This window comes from Sciurus vulgaris (genome assembly GCF_902686455.1).
Source record: "Sciurus vulgaris genome assembly, chromosome: 16".
NCBI classification, from domain to species: Eukaryota; Metazoa; Chordata; class Mammalia; order Rodentia; family Sciuridae; genus Sciurus; species Sciurus vulgaris.
In genome coordinates, this window is record NC_136477.1 from 31,600,379 (window position 1) to 31,620,998 (window position 20,620).

The 20,620-nt window shown below is 36.3% G+C and overlaps 1 protein-coding gene across 1 annotated transcript in view; it reads right to left on the minus strand.

The window, feature by feature from the left end:
* Positions 1 to 20,615, minus strand: part of FBXL2 (F-box and leucine rich repeat protein 2) — a 95,293-nt gene extending 74,678 nt beyond the window's left edge. The window contains 5 exon segments of the mRNA XM_079114241.1: positions 1,604 to 1,640; positions 1,643 to 1,694; positions 6,104 to 6,197; positions 6,334 to 6,395; positions 20,476 to 20,615. Coding sequence (XP_078970367.1) covers positions 1,604 to 1,640; positions 1,643 to 1,694; positions 6,104 to 6,197; positions 6,334 to 6,395; positions 20,476 to 20,478 — 248 coding nt within the window. The 5' untranslated portion in view covers positions 20,479 to 20,615.
* Between the last annotated feature and the right edge of the window lie 5 nt (positions 20,616 to 20,620).

A 20,620-nucleotide genomic window follows, 5' to 3' on the forward strand; every position in this document is an offset into this window, starting at 1 on the left:
AAACTGTGTACTTGTAGACCAGGAGTCATTGATTGACAAGATTGTTTATAGCGACACTGCTCTTACTAGCAAAACACTGGAAAAACCCCAAGTACTCATTAAAAGGGAAAACAATAAGTAGATTCTGGAATATTCACATAACAGATTATACAGCAATTAAAGTGAGCAACAGCTAAACAGATCACTTTAAGAAAAATAATTTTAAGTGAAAAACATTTCTCAGAAGATACCATACATATCTTTTACAAAGTTAATAAACAAGCAAAAATAAATATATTAGTCAAAATATATTGAAAATAAAATTTTTACAAGAAAGAATCAAACATACAAACTACTTGATAACACTGCCTTGATGGTAAGGAAGGGACAGGGACAATACCTGCATATAATTGTGTTATGCAATAAATGAAGGAGGGCAATGCATGGGTTAAAAAAAAAAAAAAAAGAGCGAAATGCCCAATTTAAGAAAGCAGCTCAAGAAAACAGAATAAACTCCAAGAAAGAATGGGATTTAAAGAGATCAAGATACGACTAATCTAATTCTATATAACTAAAGTTTAAAGAAAGATATATTAATCTTTCCTGGATATATTTCTCAGTGTGCTTTCAGAAAGTATATTACTAAATTTCTAGAAATGGAATTTGTAAATATGTACATTTGGCCTTTTGAAAAATTTTCCCTAGTGGCCCCATAGAATGGCTATACCAGTTTAGATCACTACCAAAAGTATCTCTTACCTCCTGCCAAAACCTGACATTATCAAACTTTTGGGTTTTCTCAATACACTAGGTAATAGTTCATTGTTACTTTGATTTGTATTTAAATAGGGGTCTGCATGAGCATCTTTTTATATATTATTGGTCATTTGTATTTCTTCCTTTGTTCATAGCCTCTTAAAACTCTTTTTCTAATAAAATTAATCCACTTTATGCTCAGTAATTTTTAGGGATTTTTTCTTTGTACATTGAAGAATGTAGTTCTTGCATTTAACATATACCTAATTATTCTACCAACCATTGTTCAACTTATCTTTGGCGTCGTATTTTTGCCATATTTTACTACTCACAGTCAAATTTGCCATGCCTTTCTGTTGTAGCTAATGAATTCACAGTTTTTAAATCAGTACGTCTCTAACATAACTTTTCAAGGATAAAACATGGGGACACAATATATTTAGTTCCTAGCCTTTCTGACTGTGGAATTGTATTGGTGTTTCATGCCATCTCAGTGAAGACAAAAACAAAAAAACAAAACAAAAGAATAAAAAAAAAAAGAAAGAAAGAAAACAAAGGCATTGTCAGCATAACCCCAAGATGGACTAAAGGAAATTTGCTTCCGCCATGATTTGGACTCTGGTGCCAACCATAATTTGTACATAATAGTATATGGAGGTAAATGAAAAGCCTATAAACATCTGCATCTGATTTCAACACACATGCTCATTCAGTCCCACGTGGCCTCATGCAAGGTAAAAAAAAAAAAAAACAAGACCAAACAAAACAAAACCAAAAAACCCCTTCTTTAACAAAAAGGAAAAATCTTCATTGGAGTATAGATGTTTAAACTCATAACTGCAGTGCATATCCCCAAAGAGCATCTTACCTGTTAGGCTGCCCTGGAATATATATAAGGCAGTAGACATCACAGACAGGAGGAGGCAGGGGCACCAGTCCTTGCAAAAGTCCATGGAGTGCTGAAACCAACCAGCAGGCAAGAACACCTACTCAATGACACCCATAACAAGAGGGAGCCCTTTACTGCACTGCTTGCCAGGATCCCACAATTACACATGAGCACAGGGCTGCACCTTAATGATTTCAATAAAAAACTGCAATTATTTTCACTCATGGAATTGGTTTATAAATTTTAGAAAAGAAAAATCTGAAAATTTATGTACTACTAATTTTATAATTTAGTCTAGCCAACTCAACTATTAAAACTGTTGACTAAATAGAATTGTATACTTGATCACCCAGAATTACAAGACTCAGTTCCCTCAGTCGGGGCAATCAAATCTTTCTTCATCAAGTCAAAAAACACTGTGAGTATTTGATTCTGTGACATATCCCTGTAAGTTTAAAAAGGATGGCTAGGATGTAGCTCAATGGTAGAGCATTTGGCCCTGGATTCAATCCCCAGCATCACAAAAAAAAAAAAAAAAAAAAAAAAAAAATTACATAAATAATGGTGGTTTAATATTTTATGATGGAAGAGTTTTTTCTTCTCAGAATGTTTTGAAGTATTTACCATAGGAGTCATTCGCTATCTCCTATGAGGTAGTTTATGTATGTTTTCACTTCAGCATTAACATCTGAAAGTAACCATAACAAATTAAAACTTAAGGTCAAACAAATTGATATTAAAAATTTATAATCCAAGACTTAGGCCAATATTCAACTTGCATAAAATATCCTTTTTCAAAAAGGGAATGATTTCAACAGACTGCCTTTTTATAACACAAAAGAATTATTTGTCATACTACCACCACGAATCTGTTTAAATTCTAGTAGTTGTTAGTCTAGTATAAAATAGTAGTAAGTAATTTCCCTTGAAATTAAAATTAATTCAGTTTAATAAAATGAAGTATTAGGTTACATCAACTTAATAATCAGCTTCTTTATTGAGATAGTTTTAGCAGAGGCAAATATTAATATCCATATTAGGACAGCTTGGTTTAATCAGTTATTTGCAATAAAGATAACGGTACTGCCAAATAGCACTTACTAAGTATACAGGCATCCAAAATTGACATAATAACAATAAGTGCTAACATTTATTTAGTGTCAGGTAAGCTAAGAACTGGCAATAACCCTGTCATGTAAGAACTATTACTATTCCTATTTCACAGATGGGGAAATTAATGTGCAGAGGGTTAAGTAACTTAACTAAGATCACATACTAATGAATGAGAGAGGCTGACATCTCAATCCAGAAAGTCTAGCTCCAAAAATAATAGATAATAAAATGTGAACAAATATATGTAAGGACAATCCTACCCACCAATAGATACAGAAAACAAATTAAATGTTCTACTCTAAGCATTATATAACTGACTACTCTGGGAGAGCAGAAACTACATCCTATTTGTTGATTATGTAATAGCGAAAAATAGAACTTGTAGGATTTTTAGTTTATGAATGAAAGCTAGATAGAGTAAAATTTTTAAAAACTTAGTAACAAACTAAAAAATGGGTAATAGAAGAAATGTGTGAATTAAGTATTCTTTAGATCAGCAATAAAATGATCAGATAAAGAGAAAACACTAATTTTTCTCAGTGGATTCAAAGTGAAATTAAAGAGATGAAATTAAGCACATTATTCCAGGTTATGCCTGTTGATGGCTCCAAAGGAGCTGGTGAGACTTCTCTTGATATCAGTATTAAAGCTAGTCAAGAACTTGACAGGATGGTAACAAATGCAACCAAAAACAGCAGAAGAGAATATGACCTGGGCTGGGAGCAAACAAGAATATCACAATTCAAAGAACTCACATCCATCCATGAGGTGAGACTGAAGGTGAAAAGGGATTCAACAAGATTAGGAATATTAGTCTTTGCTGTCATACAAGTCTACAATATAAAGTAAAAGGGAAGCCCATAAAAGGGAAGGCATCATTTACCTGTGCAGAAAATAATCAAGACGTAAGGACCATTAGATGGGAACTTTGATGTACCTGCTGTTGTAGAATTATCCTATGAAGAAGATGGTAGTTAGGTAACCTGGTTCTTACAAATTCTGCATAAAAAGGATAGCAAGGCAAGGACAATAAGAGAACTGAAAGTCTGTGACTGAATGGCAGAAATGATTTAAAAGCCAGCAAAACATTCTAAAAATAAAAATATGGTTGGCTAGAGTTAATTTTGAGACTCCCAAGTCAGGAAAGGTTTGTTATGGTAGTACTTTAAATTTTACATTGCCCTTACAGGCTCCAAAGTGAGAGCAGAATGGAAATGTAAACCTATGAAGAGACATGTTATGAAAAAAAATCGATCTATGTATAAGCCTTGTAACATGATTCAAAAGTTATTACTAGTGATGAGCCCATCATGGACCTTTAAAATAACTGAAATTTTGGGGTTTGGGATACAGCTCATTGGTAGAGCAAGTGACCAGCATGCATAAGGCCCTGGGTTCAATATTCAGTACAAAACAAAAACAAAACAAAAAAAAAAACCCCACAAGTATCTATCCCCACTGAAATTCCTGAGAATACAGTTCAGAAATCAGGCCATCACAGAAAGTGATATAATTCCTTATTTTTATTTCATTTATTTTTATTTTATTTTGGGGGGGATATAAACAGACAGAAAATGTTCCACAGCTAAGTAAACTAAAATCTAACTATACCAGGAGGGAAAGGATCTAAGTTAGTAGACTTGAGACACAAATAGCACCCTCATGAGATGGGTGGAGCTGAATCATACCCTAGTGTTGAATTACTAGTACTCTAACTGCTTGGGCTGGTTATGATTCCCCAAAGTAACAATGCAATATTCATACTTGCAGCTCGATGCCTGTACTAGAAAAATGTTCACAACTTGGCTGGAAACTGCGTGACTCTAGGGGACACCACCCATATTACAGTCTGTGTGGACGGTGTCTCCTGCAACTGTACAATGACAATTTGCCCACCCTAACTTAGCCACATTGATTCCAACAGTTTATTGTGCATGATCAAGGTCTTGCAGGTTTGTATGATAAAAATACATTTCTATACATTCCTTCTTTGTCACCACTTTCTTAGTTTAAAATGGTCTAAAATGCCAAAGAATATTCTGATCCAAAATGTGTTTTACTGGAATGCAATACAATCATGTTCATACAATCCTTTGTCAGTTAATTTTCTTATTAACTGAGTAGAACAAGCTCATAACAATAGTGCCAAACAACAACTGATGACTAATGGCAGATATTCTGAAGCCCCCAAAATATGATCACTGCCACAAAGAAGCCAAAATCCTCACCCTGTGTCTGACTCAAGGTAAGACATCTAGCATACTGATGACAGTAAAGGTGAGTAATCTGGCATTTACAGTGACTCTGGGTGAACTCTGGAAGAGCTCAAAGAATTACTCCCAATATTTAAAGAAAATTCACACTCATTGCCAAAATGTTTAATAAAGATTGAGTACAGTCAGGAAGTGGAATCATTTAGTCCATCTCTTACTGTATGTCAGTATTTCCTAAAATTTTTTCTGTGGAATATTAAGAGGGTCCAATTGTTAATAAGTTTGAAATGCTACAACCACCCAACCTGGAACATCCCCACGCACATTAGCCTATTAAGGTTCTAAGAAGTCCTGTATTCAAGGAATTGGTTTTGTTAACCCATAGTTTCCCATACTCATTTAATCACAGAACCAGTTTTTGTTTGTTTTGTGAAATATCAGCAACAGGACAGTTTGGCAAAGGTTACTCAAAGATTATCATGTACATAAACGATTTGTAAAGAATTAAAATGTAACAGCATCCAAAACTAAAATGGGATTTCTTTGGTGTAACAAAATACTAAAGAAAGTTGCAGTGCGTCAGGGTGAGCAATTTTTTTAACTTTTTGGTACTGGGGATTGAACCCAGGGGCTTGCACATGCTAGGCAGTGCTCTACCACTGAGCTACATCCCCAGCACCTTTTAATTCGGTGTTTTCAGGCAGGGTCTCCCTAAGCTGCTGAGGCTGTCTCCCTGAACTTACAATCCTCCTGCTTCAGCCTCCTGAGAAGCTGGAATTATAGGCATGTACTACCATACCCAACAAATGCTGGTTGATGGCTTTATTTGGTAAAATGACAACCAAAATAAAATTTACTGCATATTCAATAATGAAAGAAAGACAAAAGCCTGTTCTATAGTACTCGTGTCACTTAGCATGTATTTCGTATACTGACAAAAAATATAGCAATATTTGGGACCGACAGCATTTGAAGTATTCAGCAAGAACATATCATAACTGTGCTTATTTAAAAACCCATTTATCACTCATCTAAAACTCCCTGAATTCAGAACTCATAATTTTAGCATTAATCTTTCCTCACATTAACTAAATTACAATTATTTACTCATACCAAAACAATGGCACCTACTGAAGATCATTACAATACTTACCACATTACAAAAAGAATCCAGACCAATGCTATGTACATACTTAGTACATTCTGGATTAGACCAAGTAAAATTTAACAACAAGCTGAACAGCATTCTATAAAACAAAAACAAAAAGTCAGTTAGGCTAATTCTGTCTTTCTATGCTATGGACTCAGTGAGAAAGAAGATAGTCTTGGAACTTGATAACTGAGTCAACCTGAACTCTTTATCTAAAATTTATCTACACTTACCTTAATAGAAGTTCTTTGGGCAACTTTTTGTTAATAAGGCCTTCATCACTGTTTGAGAAAACCTAAAAGAAAAAAGAAATTATAAAATTCTTCTTCAAACAACAACAAAATTACATGTTTTTCATACTGGATCAGAACAGCCTTGATCACTGTCCTACAAATACGATGATACTAATTTCATGAAACCAGCACACCCTAATGTTGAGTGACAGAAAATATTTTATATCCTGTCATCCTTTCACAAAAATGGCAACACTCAGATATTTGTGTATAACATTGACTAGAAGTTCTAGTCAAGGCAATTAGACAATAAAAAGAAAAAAAAGGCATCCAGATTGGAAAGCAGGACAAAACAATCTCTATTTGCAGATGACGTGATCTTATACACAGAAAGTTCTAAAAGTCCACAAAATCAATTATAACTAATCAAGGAGTTCAGCAATGTGACAGGATACAACATACAAATTTATGTTATAAATGAACCACCTAAAAGTGAATTAAGAAGGCAATTCCATTTATAATAGCATCAAAATCAGTAAAGTACTTAGGAAAAAATTCAAAAGTACAAGTCTCCCATATTGAAAACTTAGAAAAAACATTGTTCAGAAAAATTAAAGACATAGGAGGCTGGAGTTGTGGCTCTGTGGTGGCGTGCTTGTCTAGCATGTGTGAGGACCTGGGTTCGATCCTCAGCACCACATAGAAATAAAATAAAGGTATTGTGTCCACCTACAACCATAAAATATAAAAATAAAAATAATTAAAGATATATACTGAAAAATATCCATTTATGAACTGGAAGATTTGGTAGTATTATATATTAACAACATTTCCCAAGCTAATCCATAGACTGTATGCAATCCCCATCAATCCTAACTGCCTCTTTTACAGAAAGTGACAACTTGATCTTGAAGTTCACATGGAAATGCAAGAGACCAAAATAGATAAAAATAGATCCTGAAAAAGAAAATAAAGTTGGGGGATTCAAACTTCCTGATTTCAAATTTTACTACAAAGTCACACTGTATGGTGACACATGCCTATAGTTGTGTCTATTTGAGAGGCTGAGGCACCAGGAACACTTGTGCCTAGGAATTTGAGATCAGCCTGGGAAACACAGTAAGATGCCATCTCAAAACAGAACAAACAAAAATTTAATTTTTAAAATTTTATCTTTTTACTACAAACTACAACAAGCAACTGAGACACTATAATACTGGCATAAGGATTAACAGATCAACTGAATAGAATTAAGAGTCTAAAAATAAACTCCTACATTTGTGGGAAATTAAATGGGGAAAGAAGAGTCTTTTCAAGAAATGGTGCCAAGACAACTAGATACCTACATGCAAAACAGTAAAGTTGGACTCCTTCCTCAACGATATAAAAACATTAACTCAATATGCATCAGAGGCCTTAATAAATAGGGCTAAAATTCTAATCCTTAGGAGAAAACACTAGCATAAATCTTGGAGTTGCTGAATTATGCAATGCTTTCATAGCTGTTATCCAAAGGACATAATCGGAAGAAAAACTAGACTGTTGGACATCAAAATGTAAAGGGTATAAATAAGAAAGTGAAAAGAGCTCAAGTGAAAAGAAAGTTCACAAAATAGGACAAAAAATTGCAAATCACATGTATGACAAGGTACCTGTACCTAAAATAAAGAACTATACCTCAACAATAAAAAGACAACCTAATTGAAAGATGAGTAAAGAATCTGAATCAACAATTCTGCAAAGAAGGTACCTAAATGAAAATACACACAGAAGATATTCAATATCATTCATTATAAGGGAAGTGTAAGTCAAAGCCACAATAAGATATTTTACATCCACATGAATAGCTAAAATTAAATAAACTGATACTAGGTAATGGCAAGATATGGAGAAATGGGAGCCCTTATACACTGCTGGTGAGAATGTAAAATGATGTAGCCCCTTTGGAAAATAATCTGAGAGATCGGCAAAGGTCAAGGATTGTGAATGTAATTCAGTGGCAGAGCACTTGCCTAGCACGTATGAGGTCCTATGTGGTGGTAGTGGTGGTGGTGGCAGAGGAGAAGGAATAGGAGGAGGAGGAGGAGGAGGAGGAAGAAAGAAGAGATTGAATGCTGAATTGCTGTAAGACCCAGTTATAAGCTATTCTATATGCAAATAATACATGAATTTGTATGAGTGGAACAGCATCATTCATAACAGCCAAAAAGAAAAACAATTCAAGGGTCCATCAGCTGGTGAAATGTGATATAACCACACAATGGGATACTATTCAGCAATACTGATAGATGTTAGAATAGGAATGACTCTTGTAGACAGTATGCTACTAAAAGAAGATATACAAAAGGTGACAAACTTTATGATTCCACTTACACTGAATGTCCAGAAAAGGTATATCCATGGAGGCAAAAAGTAGAACAGTGATTGCCTAGACTGTGCAGAGACTACTAATGAATGGGTTTGAGTTGTGAAAATGTTCTTGAATTAGACAGTTTTGATAGTCATGCAATTTGTCAAATATACTAATTTTTATATTTTAAGTGTGTAAAAATGTATGGTATATGACTCATCTTTTAAAAAATGGAAAAAATACACATTTCACCAAACTGTAGAAATGGAAAGTGTTGTAAATGGTACCCTACATTTTTTTTTTGTCAATGGACCTTTATTTTATGTATTTATATACAGTGCTGAGACTCAAACCCAGTGCCTCACATGTGATAGGCAAGCACTCTACCACTGAGCTACAACCCTGGCCCCATTTATTTTCAAAGTAGTGTCAATGAGGAGTCTGTGGTGAGAGACTAGCATTTAATAAGTGCCTCCTGTATTGCAAGCTCTTGTAAGACTTATAAAATGAACTAAATTATCTCATTTAATCTTTTTCTAGGTCCTTGATGTATAGAGTGATTGATTTGATGTCTTTCTTTTCTTTTAACGTGCTTTCACAAGAATAAATTTCCCACTGAGCACTGCTTTCATAGTATCCCATGAGTTTGGGTATGCTGTTTTTTATTTCATTTCAAGGTATTTCTATGTTCTTTCTTTTTTTCACCCATTGATTGTTTCAGAGTGTTGTTTAATTTCCACATACGTGATGTTTTTCAATTTTCCTTCTGTTCTTACTCCCTGGTTTCATTCTTTCGTGGTCAGTGGAGAGACAACATTTTCCACCTTTCAAAATTTACCAAGACTTGTCTTATGGCCTAACGTAAAGTCTAATCTGATGAATGTACCATGTACACTTGAGAAGAATGTATATTCTGTTGGGATGGGGTGGAGTGTTTTATTACATATCTTTGTTAGATCTAGTTGGTTTACAGTATAGCTCAAGTCTTCTATTTCCTTATTGTTCTGCAGTTTTGTTTTGTTTTTTGTTCAGACATTCTCGCTATATTGCCCAGGCAGGTCTCTAACTCATGGGTAATTCTCCTGCTAACCCTAACCCTGCATACCTGGAGAATAGGCATGTGTCACCACACCATGCTTATCTAAGAGTTATGCTTCTGAAATCTCCAACTGGTGTTGGCAGCAAATGACAACCATGACAAACTTCATGTATTGCAAGAGCTGTCAGAAAGATGGACTTATTTCCTCTTATTACAAAGACCAATCAAAGTCATAAGATTTCAACTGAACATAGGGGGAAAATTTTGTAGTAGGGAAAACAGTTCACACTAGAATGTTCTACTTTTGAAGCAGTAATGCTTTCCTCATGGTGCTCTTGTAAAGGCAAAGAATCAGGAACGTCAGAGAATGGAATCCCCTCCTCAGTGAAAAGTGATTAGGAAACCAAAGAGTTGATCATCTAAGTACTGCCATGTAAGTATGTAACATTAGGCATGTCATTTAAATTTTTTATGTCATAGTTTCTTGTTCTACAATGGGGATCATGAAAGGACCTGCTGAAAGAGTTGTTAATTAAACCCCATATGCAAAGTACCTAGTCTTATTTTTTTCCTTTTTATCTTCCAGTTTAAAAATCTCAATTGGCTTTTCCATTTTAGAATCAGACAATACTTCATTCCATAAAGTAGAATATGTGTTCCCGTCACCAAAGGAGAGTCTGTGACGGTCTCAAAGAGAGGGACCTCAATTCAGGATGATGGGGTCTTTGACATAGTGACAGAAAAAAATGTCAGTACTTTTCAGATATTTAGGCACAAGCTGAGATTTTTTTTAGGAAAGCAAAGATTATGTATTCAAAAGAATGCAGACCATCTGGAGAGTGAGAAGGCTGGTACCTAGACATGACATATAAGTGTCCAACAAAAGGTAGCTATGATGGTGGTTATGGAGTCTCCAATTATTACTATAGAACTGCTTCTCCCTTCAGTTCTGCCATTTGCTGTACATTATTTGTGGTTCTACTTTCAGTGCATATGTTGATAATTGTTATAGTTCCTTGAGAAGTTGGCCTTTTATCAACATATAATGACACCTGTCTCATTCAGCAATCTTAAAGTTTATTTCATCTGATATTAGTACAGTAACTAACTCTAGGTTACTTTCACTCTATCTCTTATAGATTGCATATAATTGGATCATATGAGAAATTTGTTTTTATCCATTCTGCCTGTCCCTACCTTTTAATTTGTGAATTTAATTTGCTTGCATTTATAGTGATGACTGGTAAGGAAAGACTGATTTCTGCAATTTTGCTATTTTAAAATTCTGTTATGAGTTAAGTGAATTATTTCATTCAAGCCTATTAGGTAAAGTTTGTTGATAGTGATATTCAAATCTTTTATGGGCTGGGGATATAGCTCAGTTGGTAGAGTGCTTGCCTCGCAAACACAGGCCCTGGGTTCAATCCCCAGTACCACACAAAAAAAAAATCTTTTATAACTTTTTTTTTCTTTTGCCTACAGGTTATTTCAAATAGTGAGAAAGTTGTTACTATATCCAATCACAATTGTAGTTCTGTCTCTTAATTTTTGTTTCAGGGATTTTAAAGCTTCGTTAAAAGGTGTACATATATATTTAACAATGTTAATACATATGTATATATTTAAATGTGTAACATTTAAATCAATTGACCCTTTTTTATAAACTGTCCTTTCTTTCTAGAAATGGTCTTTGTCTTAAAGTCTATTTTGACTAATAAAACAATATCAGCTTTCTTATGCTTTTTGCATAACACATTTTCCCTGCTTTTATTTTTATATTGCAGAGCTGGGGATGGAACCCAGGGCCTCACACATGCTAGACAGGCATTCTACCAGAATTATATCCCCAGTTCCAACTCTTTTTATTTTTGATCTATGCCTTCATATACAGTTTTTCTTAACAAGAACACAAAGTTGGGCCCTATTTTATACAGTTGGACAAATGATTTTATTTGAAATGTATGGTTTATTTACATTTAATTTAACTATTGGTATGATTAGTTTTAAGTCCACCATTTTTATTTTCTATTTTGCCCATTTGTTATTTGTTCCTCAGTCCAGCTCTCCTCCTTATTTTTTTAAAATTTTTTTTAGTTGTAGGTGGACACCTTTATTTTTATTTATTTATTTTTATGTGGCGCTGAGGAGATTGAACCCAGTGCCTCACACTGCTAGGCGAGTGCTCTACCACTGAGCCACAACCCCAGCCCCTCTCCTTACTTCTTCAGGGTAAAGCAATATATACTCTATTTCTTTTACTGGGCTTATCGCTATACTTCTTTGTGTGGGCGTTTAACAGTTGCTCTACTGATTATAGAATTCATCTTTAACATATCACAATCTAAATTTAACTTCTTCCTATCTGTTGTACACTTATTGTCATATGCCACATTTATACTATTTACCCAACAATATATTGTTATTATTTCTGCTTTAAGCGGTTCATAATGTTAATACATTTTAATATATTTTATATAGTTTTAATATATTTTATACATTTTGACAAATACACAAGGTAATTTTTTAACATTAGCTTCATTTATTTAGAAAAACAGTTTTATGAACACATAGTAGAAAACAAAATACTGAGAACACTGGAATATATCAAATTTTCCAAAGTATGTGTAAAAATTTTCAAATTGAAAAGCAGGTAAGTTTTTTAAAAAAAAATTCCACAATATAAGCATGTTTTCAAAAAGCAAATTGTAAAAAAAAAAATAAGAAAAAGATACTTAACATATTAGGAAAATTAAAATTATGAAGTACTTTTTAAATAAATTGATACAATTATTAGCATAAATTGATATAATTATTAGCATATTAATTGTATACATTAATGTGTTTCACTATGGCATTTCTACACATGAATACACTATGCTTTGTTTATATCTACTCTCTCTTTTCTTACCCTTTCTTCCCCCCTTTTCCTTCCCTGACTTCCCTAATAATCCCTCTTCCAGTCTCAGGTTTTGGTGGGTTTTTTTGGCACCACTGGGGATCAAACTCAGGGTCTCAAGCAAGATAGAGTTCCACCACAGCGTCATACTCCCAGACCATTTTGTTTGTTTGTTTAGTTTCCACAAAAGAAATTATTCAATGTCTTTCCGTGTTGAGTTTATTTTGCTTAACATGATGTTTTCTAGTTCTATTGATTTTCCTAAAAATGAGAGTTTCATACTTTGTGACTAAATAATACTATATTGTGCATGGATACCATATTTTCTTTAGCCCTTTATCTGTTGATGGGCACTGGGGCTGATTCCATATTTTGGTTACTGTGAATAAAGCCACAATAAACAAGGGTTATGCAGGTATTTCTTTTGTATGCCAACTTCATTTCCTTCAGAAAAATACCCAGGACTGGTATAACTGGATCATAAGGTAGGTTCTATTTTTACATTTTTAAAGGAACCTCCATATTGATTTCCATAGTAGTAATACTAATTTACATTCCCATAAACAGTGTGTAAGAGTTCCTCTTTCTCCATAATCTTGCCAGCATTTGTTACTTGGGGAAGGGGTTGTTTTCATTTTAGTTTTTAATAATGGTCATTCTAACTGAGGTAAGACAGAATCTCAACCTAGTTTTGATTTGCATTCCCATGATGGCTTAAGATACTGAGCATTTTTTCACATATTTATTGGTGCTTCTTTTGAGAAGTGTCTATTCGGATCATCTGGCCATTCATGGATTGGATTATTCCTTTTTTTACATTGGGTTTTTTGAGTTCTTTATATGTTTTGGATATTAATCCTCTGTCAGATGACTACCTAGCAAAGATTTCTCACATTCTGTAGGTTGTTTCTTCATCTGTGACAATACCTTAAACTGTTTCCCCTATGTTTCTTCTAGTGGTTCCCAAGTTTCTGGTCTTCCACTAAGGTCTTTTACTTTTTATTTATTTATTTATTTTTTTAGCTGTAGATGTACACATACCTTAATTAATTTTTTTGTGGTGCTGAGGATCGAACCCAGTGCCTTGCATGTACTAGGCAAGTGCTCTACCACTGAGCCACAACCCCAGTCCCATCCATTAAGGTCTTTGATCCACTTTTTAGTTGATTTTTGTACAAGGTGAAAGGGGTGGAGTTTCAGTCTTCTACAAGTGAATATTCAGTTTGCCCAGCACCATTTGTTGAAGAGGCTGTTCTTTTCCAATACATGTTTTTGGCACCTTTGTTGAGAAGCAGCAGGCTGAAGATGTATGATTTATTTCTGGGTCCTCTACTCTGTTCTGTTCCATTGGTCAACATGCTTGTATTTATGACAAGGCCATACTGTTTTTGTCACTATGGCTCTGTAGTATGTTTTAAAATCAGGTATTGGGATGCCTCCAACATTGCTCTTTTTTCTTAGTATTGCTTTTGCTACTCAGAATCTCTGGTCTTTCCATGTAAATTTTAGGGTTTCTTTATAGTTCTATGAAGAATGTCCCTGGTATTTTGATGGGAATTGTACTGAATCTGTCAACTGCTTTAAGTAGTATGGTAATTTTAACACTATTAATTCTCTCAATCTATGAACATGTGAATTCAGAAAAGGAACTTTTTAAAAGATTCCTTCTATCCACATATTCACTCTTCCCGATTACAGTTCATTCCTTTCTTTAGGTCTGAGCTTCCTGGTCTGAGCTTCATTTATCATGACTTTGCTTTAGCACAATTTCTTTAAGTATTTATGATACAGGTCTGGTATAGATATATTGTCTTTGATTTTGTCTGCCAGAAAAAAAATTTTTTTCAGTAGTGGGGATGGAACCCATGCCCATGCATATGCAAGGTAAGTGCCCTACCACTGAGCTACATCTCCAGCCCTTTTCTTATTTTGAGACAGGCTCTAAGTTGCCCAGGGTAGCCTCGAACTTGTGATCCTTCTGTCTCAGCCTCCCAAGTAGCTGGGATTACAGGCATGTGCCACCACACCCTGCTTCTCATTTGTTTTGAATACAGAATTCCAGGTTAAATTTGCTTTTTAAAAGTGCTTACTTTAAAAAAAGTACTCCCATCATCATCTGCTATAGTTTGCCTGTTCAATGTTCCCCAAAGATCCATGTGCTAAAGGCTTGATCCCCAGAGTAGAGTTATTGGGAGGTGGAGTCTTAGGAGATCCTTAGAGTATGCCCTCAAATGGGATTATGGGACTCCAGCTCATCATCATCTTTTTCTTTTTCTTTTTTTTTTTAACTTCCTGGCTGATGAGGGGAGACATTTGCTCTAACACCTGCTCCCACCATGATGTACCATCCTTATCAGAGACCCAAAGCCACAAGGCCACTCTATCTTGAACTAGAAACTCTAGAATCTGAACGAAAACAAACTCTAAGTTAGTTGCCACAGGTATTTCATCATGATGATAAAGAGCTAATATATCCTCTGACAGGTACTGCTTCTGATGAGATGTCAATTATCAATAATTATTGTTCCTTCATGTAATTTTTTTAAGTTTTATAAAAATATTTGCTTTTTAAGAAATTTGACTACACTGTACCTAAGTGTTTTGTGTATGTGTGTGTGTGTTTATCCTGCTTGGGGCCTGATGACCTTCTCAAATAAATCAGGATATCTTCCCTTATTGTTAGCATTTCTTGGCAATGACCTCACAAAATACTTCCTGTGTTCCTGGTCTTCCTCCTCTTTCTGAAACTAAGCATGTACATGTTAGACAATTTGATATTATCCCACAGATCTTAGATATAGATGATCTCTACCAACCTTTTCACAAGTTTCTCATGCTTTCTTCTGCTGCGTTCAATATGTTATTAAGTTCATCAAAATAGTTCTTCATTTGTTATTTTTTCATTTCTAGTTTTTCAATTTGGTTCATTATACAGTTTCCATCTTTTGCTGGAAATCTCTAACTGTTCATCTGTGCTGTTCAACATCTGAGCCATCACTGAGTTTCTTTTGTCTTTTTTCCTTCCTGACGATGGGTCACGTTTTTCTTTGCATGTTTCAATTTATAATTTAATGTTGGATATGGTATGTAAAAGAGCAGTAATTTACCTCCATAAAAAATAGCTCCTTCTTCAATTTAACTCTGTAAAGGGCAGTTGCTTTTTCAACCTACAGTGGTTACTAGGGGAATGAGGGTAGAGGACAGATCACTCTAATCTATAGTTGAACTGGGTTGAGAGTTGTTGCTACGTTACATTCAATTCACCAATAGCTTAAAATGACTGTAGGGTAGAATCAGGATCGCCCTCAGGAGAAGATGAAATCCTGAGCATGTTGAAATCTCGATTTTGAGCTTAACCATGTCACTGCTAGCTTTCTGAACTGTGAGATACCTATACCCGCTTCTCCCATCTTCCTCTCCTACCTCCACATTCTTGCTACCAACTGAGGAGTTGTCTTTGCTCCCCAGTAGCACCCTCTGCTTTTTGTGCCTTGGGGAGATCTCTCCCTCTTATCCTGATTCTGCCTTCTGAAAGGCTACTGCCCTGTCTACAGGAAAAAAAAAAAAATGTGGATCGGCCTAGAGGAAATTTTCTCAGTTTTATTATACCCGCAGCCTGTGGCAGCCCCAGTCTTATACTTTGTAAAGGCCTCCAGTGCCTCAGAGGGATTTTTAACAATTTTCCAGTCCTGCCTTCATCGTTCAGCAGACACCATCCACCTCAGGAGGATAATTCTATGCTCTTTCTCTGCTCCCTGTCTCCAAACTCCTACCCCCATTTGCTCACTAAAGGCCCATGGGAAAGAGCTGGCAAGTAAGTGCAGCTTTGATCAGTAGCCGAGGCTCCTCAGGCTTCTGAACTGTCATTCCAGCCCACATGCAATCAATAAGTTTAGCTGATTTTTCTTTAAGGGCAAGCCACATTCTTGCCTCAGGACATCTGACTTGTGTCCTCTCCTGGCATGATCTTTAGCCAGGCAGTCCCATGGCAAGGTGCTGAGTGTCACCTTATCAGAGAGGCCTCTTTTCCACTCTACATTAAAAGCAGCTCCTTTTCTCTCTTACCCAGCTTTATTTTTCTCCAAAGCACTTTCACCACCTTATCGAATTGTTTATCATCTTCTTCCTGCAACCAGAATGTAAGCTCAATGAGAGCAGAGCCTTCTGTTCATCTACTGATGGATACCCCTCACCCTGAACAGTAACTGACACACAGCAGCACACAATAAATAGTTGTTGGACAGAAAACTAAATAGCAGGAGGAAACAAAATCAATGGAAATATAACTATAGGGGAAAACTGGGAAACTTGAGTTCAAATCTTGATTCTGGGTTCACAAAATCTTTCCCAACAACTGCCCTCTTCTGCTTCCCTAGACCTCCCTGTTCCACCCCACCTCTCGTAGCCACCTAGTAGAAAATGAATATATAGATACCTCTGGCTTTTCATGATCTATTAATAGGATATCATCATACACATTCTTTTAACTATACCATGTGATGGCAGAGACAAAGACTGTTTGTAAACCTGAATTAAGAAAATTACTTTAGGGCCTGGGGATATAGCTCAGTTGTTGAGGCCCACCACACATGCATGGGGTCCTGGGTTGCATCCCCAACACCACACACATAAAAAAATACCACTTTATTGTGAAAAACTATAATTAAATATTTTGTGAAGTTTTCCCTCAATACCTCTGACTAGTCCTTACTACAAATAAAGGGAAATGCTAAAATAGGAAGAAAGTCTAAGTAGAGGAAATTAAAAAGTGTTATATATTCCTAAAAATAGACCTGCCTCTGCCAGTGGTGGTGCTTGCCTATAATCCCAGCGGTTCTGGAGGCTAAGGTAGGAGGATTGTGAGTTCAAAGCCAGCCTCGGCAAAGCAAGATGCTAAGCAACTCAGTGAGACTCTGTCTCTGAAAAGAAAATATGAAATATAGGGCTGGGGACTGGCTCAGGGGTCGAGTTCTCTGAGTTCAATCCCTGGTACTCAAAAAAAAAAAACAAAAACGAAAACAAAATTGACCTGCCTTAAAAAGTATTAAACAATAGCAAAACCTTGATGGTAAAAAGGAATAGATATTCCAATATATATTTTGTTCCAAGTGAATTAAAATATAAGCAACTACTTGACTCCTGTTTGTATAGAAGATAAAACTAAAATCTAAAAATTGTTAGGAAAAAGATCTCAGAAAATATTATTTATTTATTTATTTTGGGCACTATGATGGGGATTGGACCCAGGGCCTGCTAGGCAGGGTCTCTACCACTAAATTCCCAGCCTAGAAAAAAAAAAAAAAAAAAGTACTCTTTCATTCCCCACATCTAAAAGGTTTCATGTTTTATAATTCACCAAAAATAAATGCCAGTTCCTGAACATGAACTGAAGTTGACAAGAGAAACTCAATGTTGTTACAGCCATGAGCATGAACCCTGATCTAATCACCTGTCTTCACTAATTCCTTTTCACTTCAATTTTGTTAAGCAAGGAATAAAAAAGGTTAGGCATGCCTTTTCTATTCTACAGTGCCTAGCCCAATGCCAAAAACAACAAAATACAAATCATTCATAACTGTTCAACCTTAAAGTCTAAATAGTAAAGAAAAGTAACTTTTTCTTGGCACCAAGGATCGAAGCCATGGAGCAATTAACCACTGAGCAATCGCCAGTTCTTTTTGTTTTTTATTTTAAGAAAGGATCTTGCTAAGTTGCTGAGGCTGGCTTTGAACTTGCAATCCTCCTGCCTCAGCCTCCCAAGCTACTGGGGTTACAGGTATGTGCCACTGCACCTAAGAAAACTAACTTCTAAAACATATATGGCACAGTAGAGAACCTATGATGCATTGAACATTACAGTATAATCCAAAGACCACATAAGTAGATTCTAAACTGCTTGCTCTTGAAACCTGGCTCAATTATCACCTGGGTGACCTTGGCAAGTCACTTTACCTCTGTGTCTCAGTTTCCTCATCTCTAAAGTGGAGAAATGGCATCTTATTCACAGGGTTGCTACAGTTTGAGACACATAAGGCACTTAAAAAATGTCTCACACATATACACAAATATTGTCATTATTATTGAGGTAGTAGAAACAAATGGAGAAATTTTCACTGATAAGAATTCCAAAACTAATGTGCAAAGTCATTTATATCAACTGTTAAAATTGTAGGTTTAGATTCAAGCATTTCATGAAGTAAATATAATCTCAGTTTCAGGGACCACATAGGCATCCTGTTCATCTCTCTCCTTCCAACACTAATCACTTTCCACCAGCTGAAGCCCATGCATTTTATCAATCAATGTAATCCCTTCTATGAGTTAAATTCTTCATGCTTAAAAATAAAAAAAGCAAAGCATTCCCAAGTTCAGCAAAGCAACCACTAGTACAAAAATACTGTAGAACGTTTTTATCTTAGAATACATAAAGCTCTAAAATTCACAATAGTGAGTCAAGTGGACTGTGGGTCATAATGGAAGGGCTAGAAGAAGCAAAGGAAAATAGAAACAGGAGAAATGTAAGACTTCACAGTTGGAAAAATTCAATTCCTGGATATTCTTCCTTTCTCCTTGTTTATAACTGTATGAGATTTTCTCACATATAACACAGAAGCAAAGTGATACAATATTTAGAATAGATTTCTGTAAAATTCACTTTCTAAAACTCTTGCCAGCTCCATTAATTTTAATTAAAAGAAACAAAAAATGAAGATGACATTACTGCTATTTGTGGGTAGTTTTTTTTTTTTTTTTTTCCTGCTATCAACAGGCCAGCCACGCTTGGGAGTTGTTTCTCCGGAGTCAGTGAGAGAGGTACAGACCATCCACCTTCTTTCACTAAACCCCTCCGCTTAGTTATGAAAAAACAGGGTCAGCTAGGGAAGGCCAACCGTGCTAGGGCAGTACCCTGCATCTCAGCTTATCGGCCCTTCCACTAACCCCTTGCAGATAAGCAAATCTCCACCTAATCACTCTGGGTAAAAGAAAAACTCTTTCTTAAAATTCAGCATTTTCCTATTACTAATCCCCTTAAATATTCCACATCAAGGGCATGTACCCAAGTAGGGAGTTTAGTTCCTCTCTTCTTTTACACCACTTGGAGACCTCTGGCACGACCTCTGGCAATTCCCCAAGCTTAGGTTTTAAAAAGAGCTTAATGGAGACAGGTGGTATGCCCACGACCTCTCAAGTTTATTGAGCAAAGGTAAAGACTTAAGACGTTTACAATGTGCTAATGATGGATTAATTAAATCCCTTAGTGAGGATGTTGCACTCAGGAAAAAACAACAACAAAAAACCCTCCAGCTCAAGGTTTTTACAAAAAGAGAAGGGTCTCTCCAAAACTATAATTTGAATTTCTACATGCTAGAAAATCTCTCAGAACGATGAATTTGAAAGAAATACATATTATGTGCTGTTTATATAATTGCATAAAAAAAAGACGAGAAGTACGTAGCTTGCAATGTAAATAGGAATACATATAACATTCACATATACTCTTTTTTTTTTTTTAAACCACACCCTCTCTGTGTGGCTTCCCGGGCTCGCTCGGGCCAAATAGCGTCACACCGGCCGGCCACTGGGTGGGGGTCCGGGATGTCACCCAGACACCCAACGGCAGAGAACGCAGCGTCGCGGTCGCCCCCCGCAGGCAGGCGCTCCGCACCCCCAGGCTTCCCCCTCCCCAGGCCCGCCCAGCCCTGCCCTGCCCTGCCCTTCCCAGCAGTCCCGCAGGCCGCGGCCCAGCCTCTTTGCAACCCCGGCACCGCCCGCCCGAGCCTAGCCGGCGGCGGGGCGAGGACCGGGCCAGGGCGGGGACGGGCGAGGCTGCCAGGCCCACGCGGGACCCAGACTCACCATGGCCGAACGACCGCGAGCGCGCCCACAGCCCCGAGTCACACGGCGCCGGCGACGCCCGTTGTCCTGGTGACGCCAGCCCGGCGCCCCGCCCCGTCCTCAAGGTGGGCTCTGAGCCGTCCATTGGCGTCCGGCGAGCACGTGA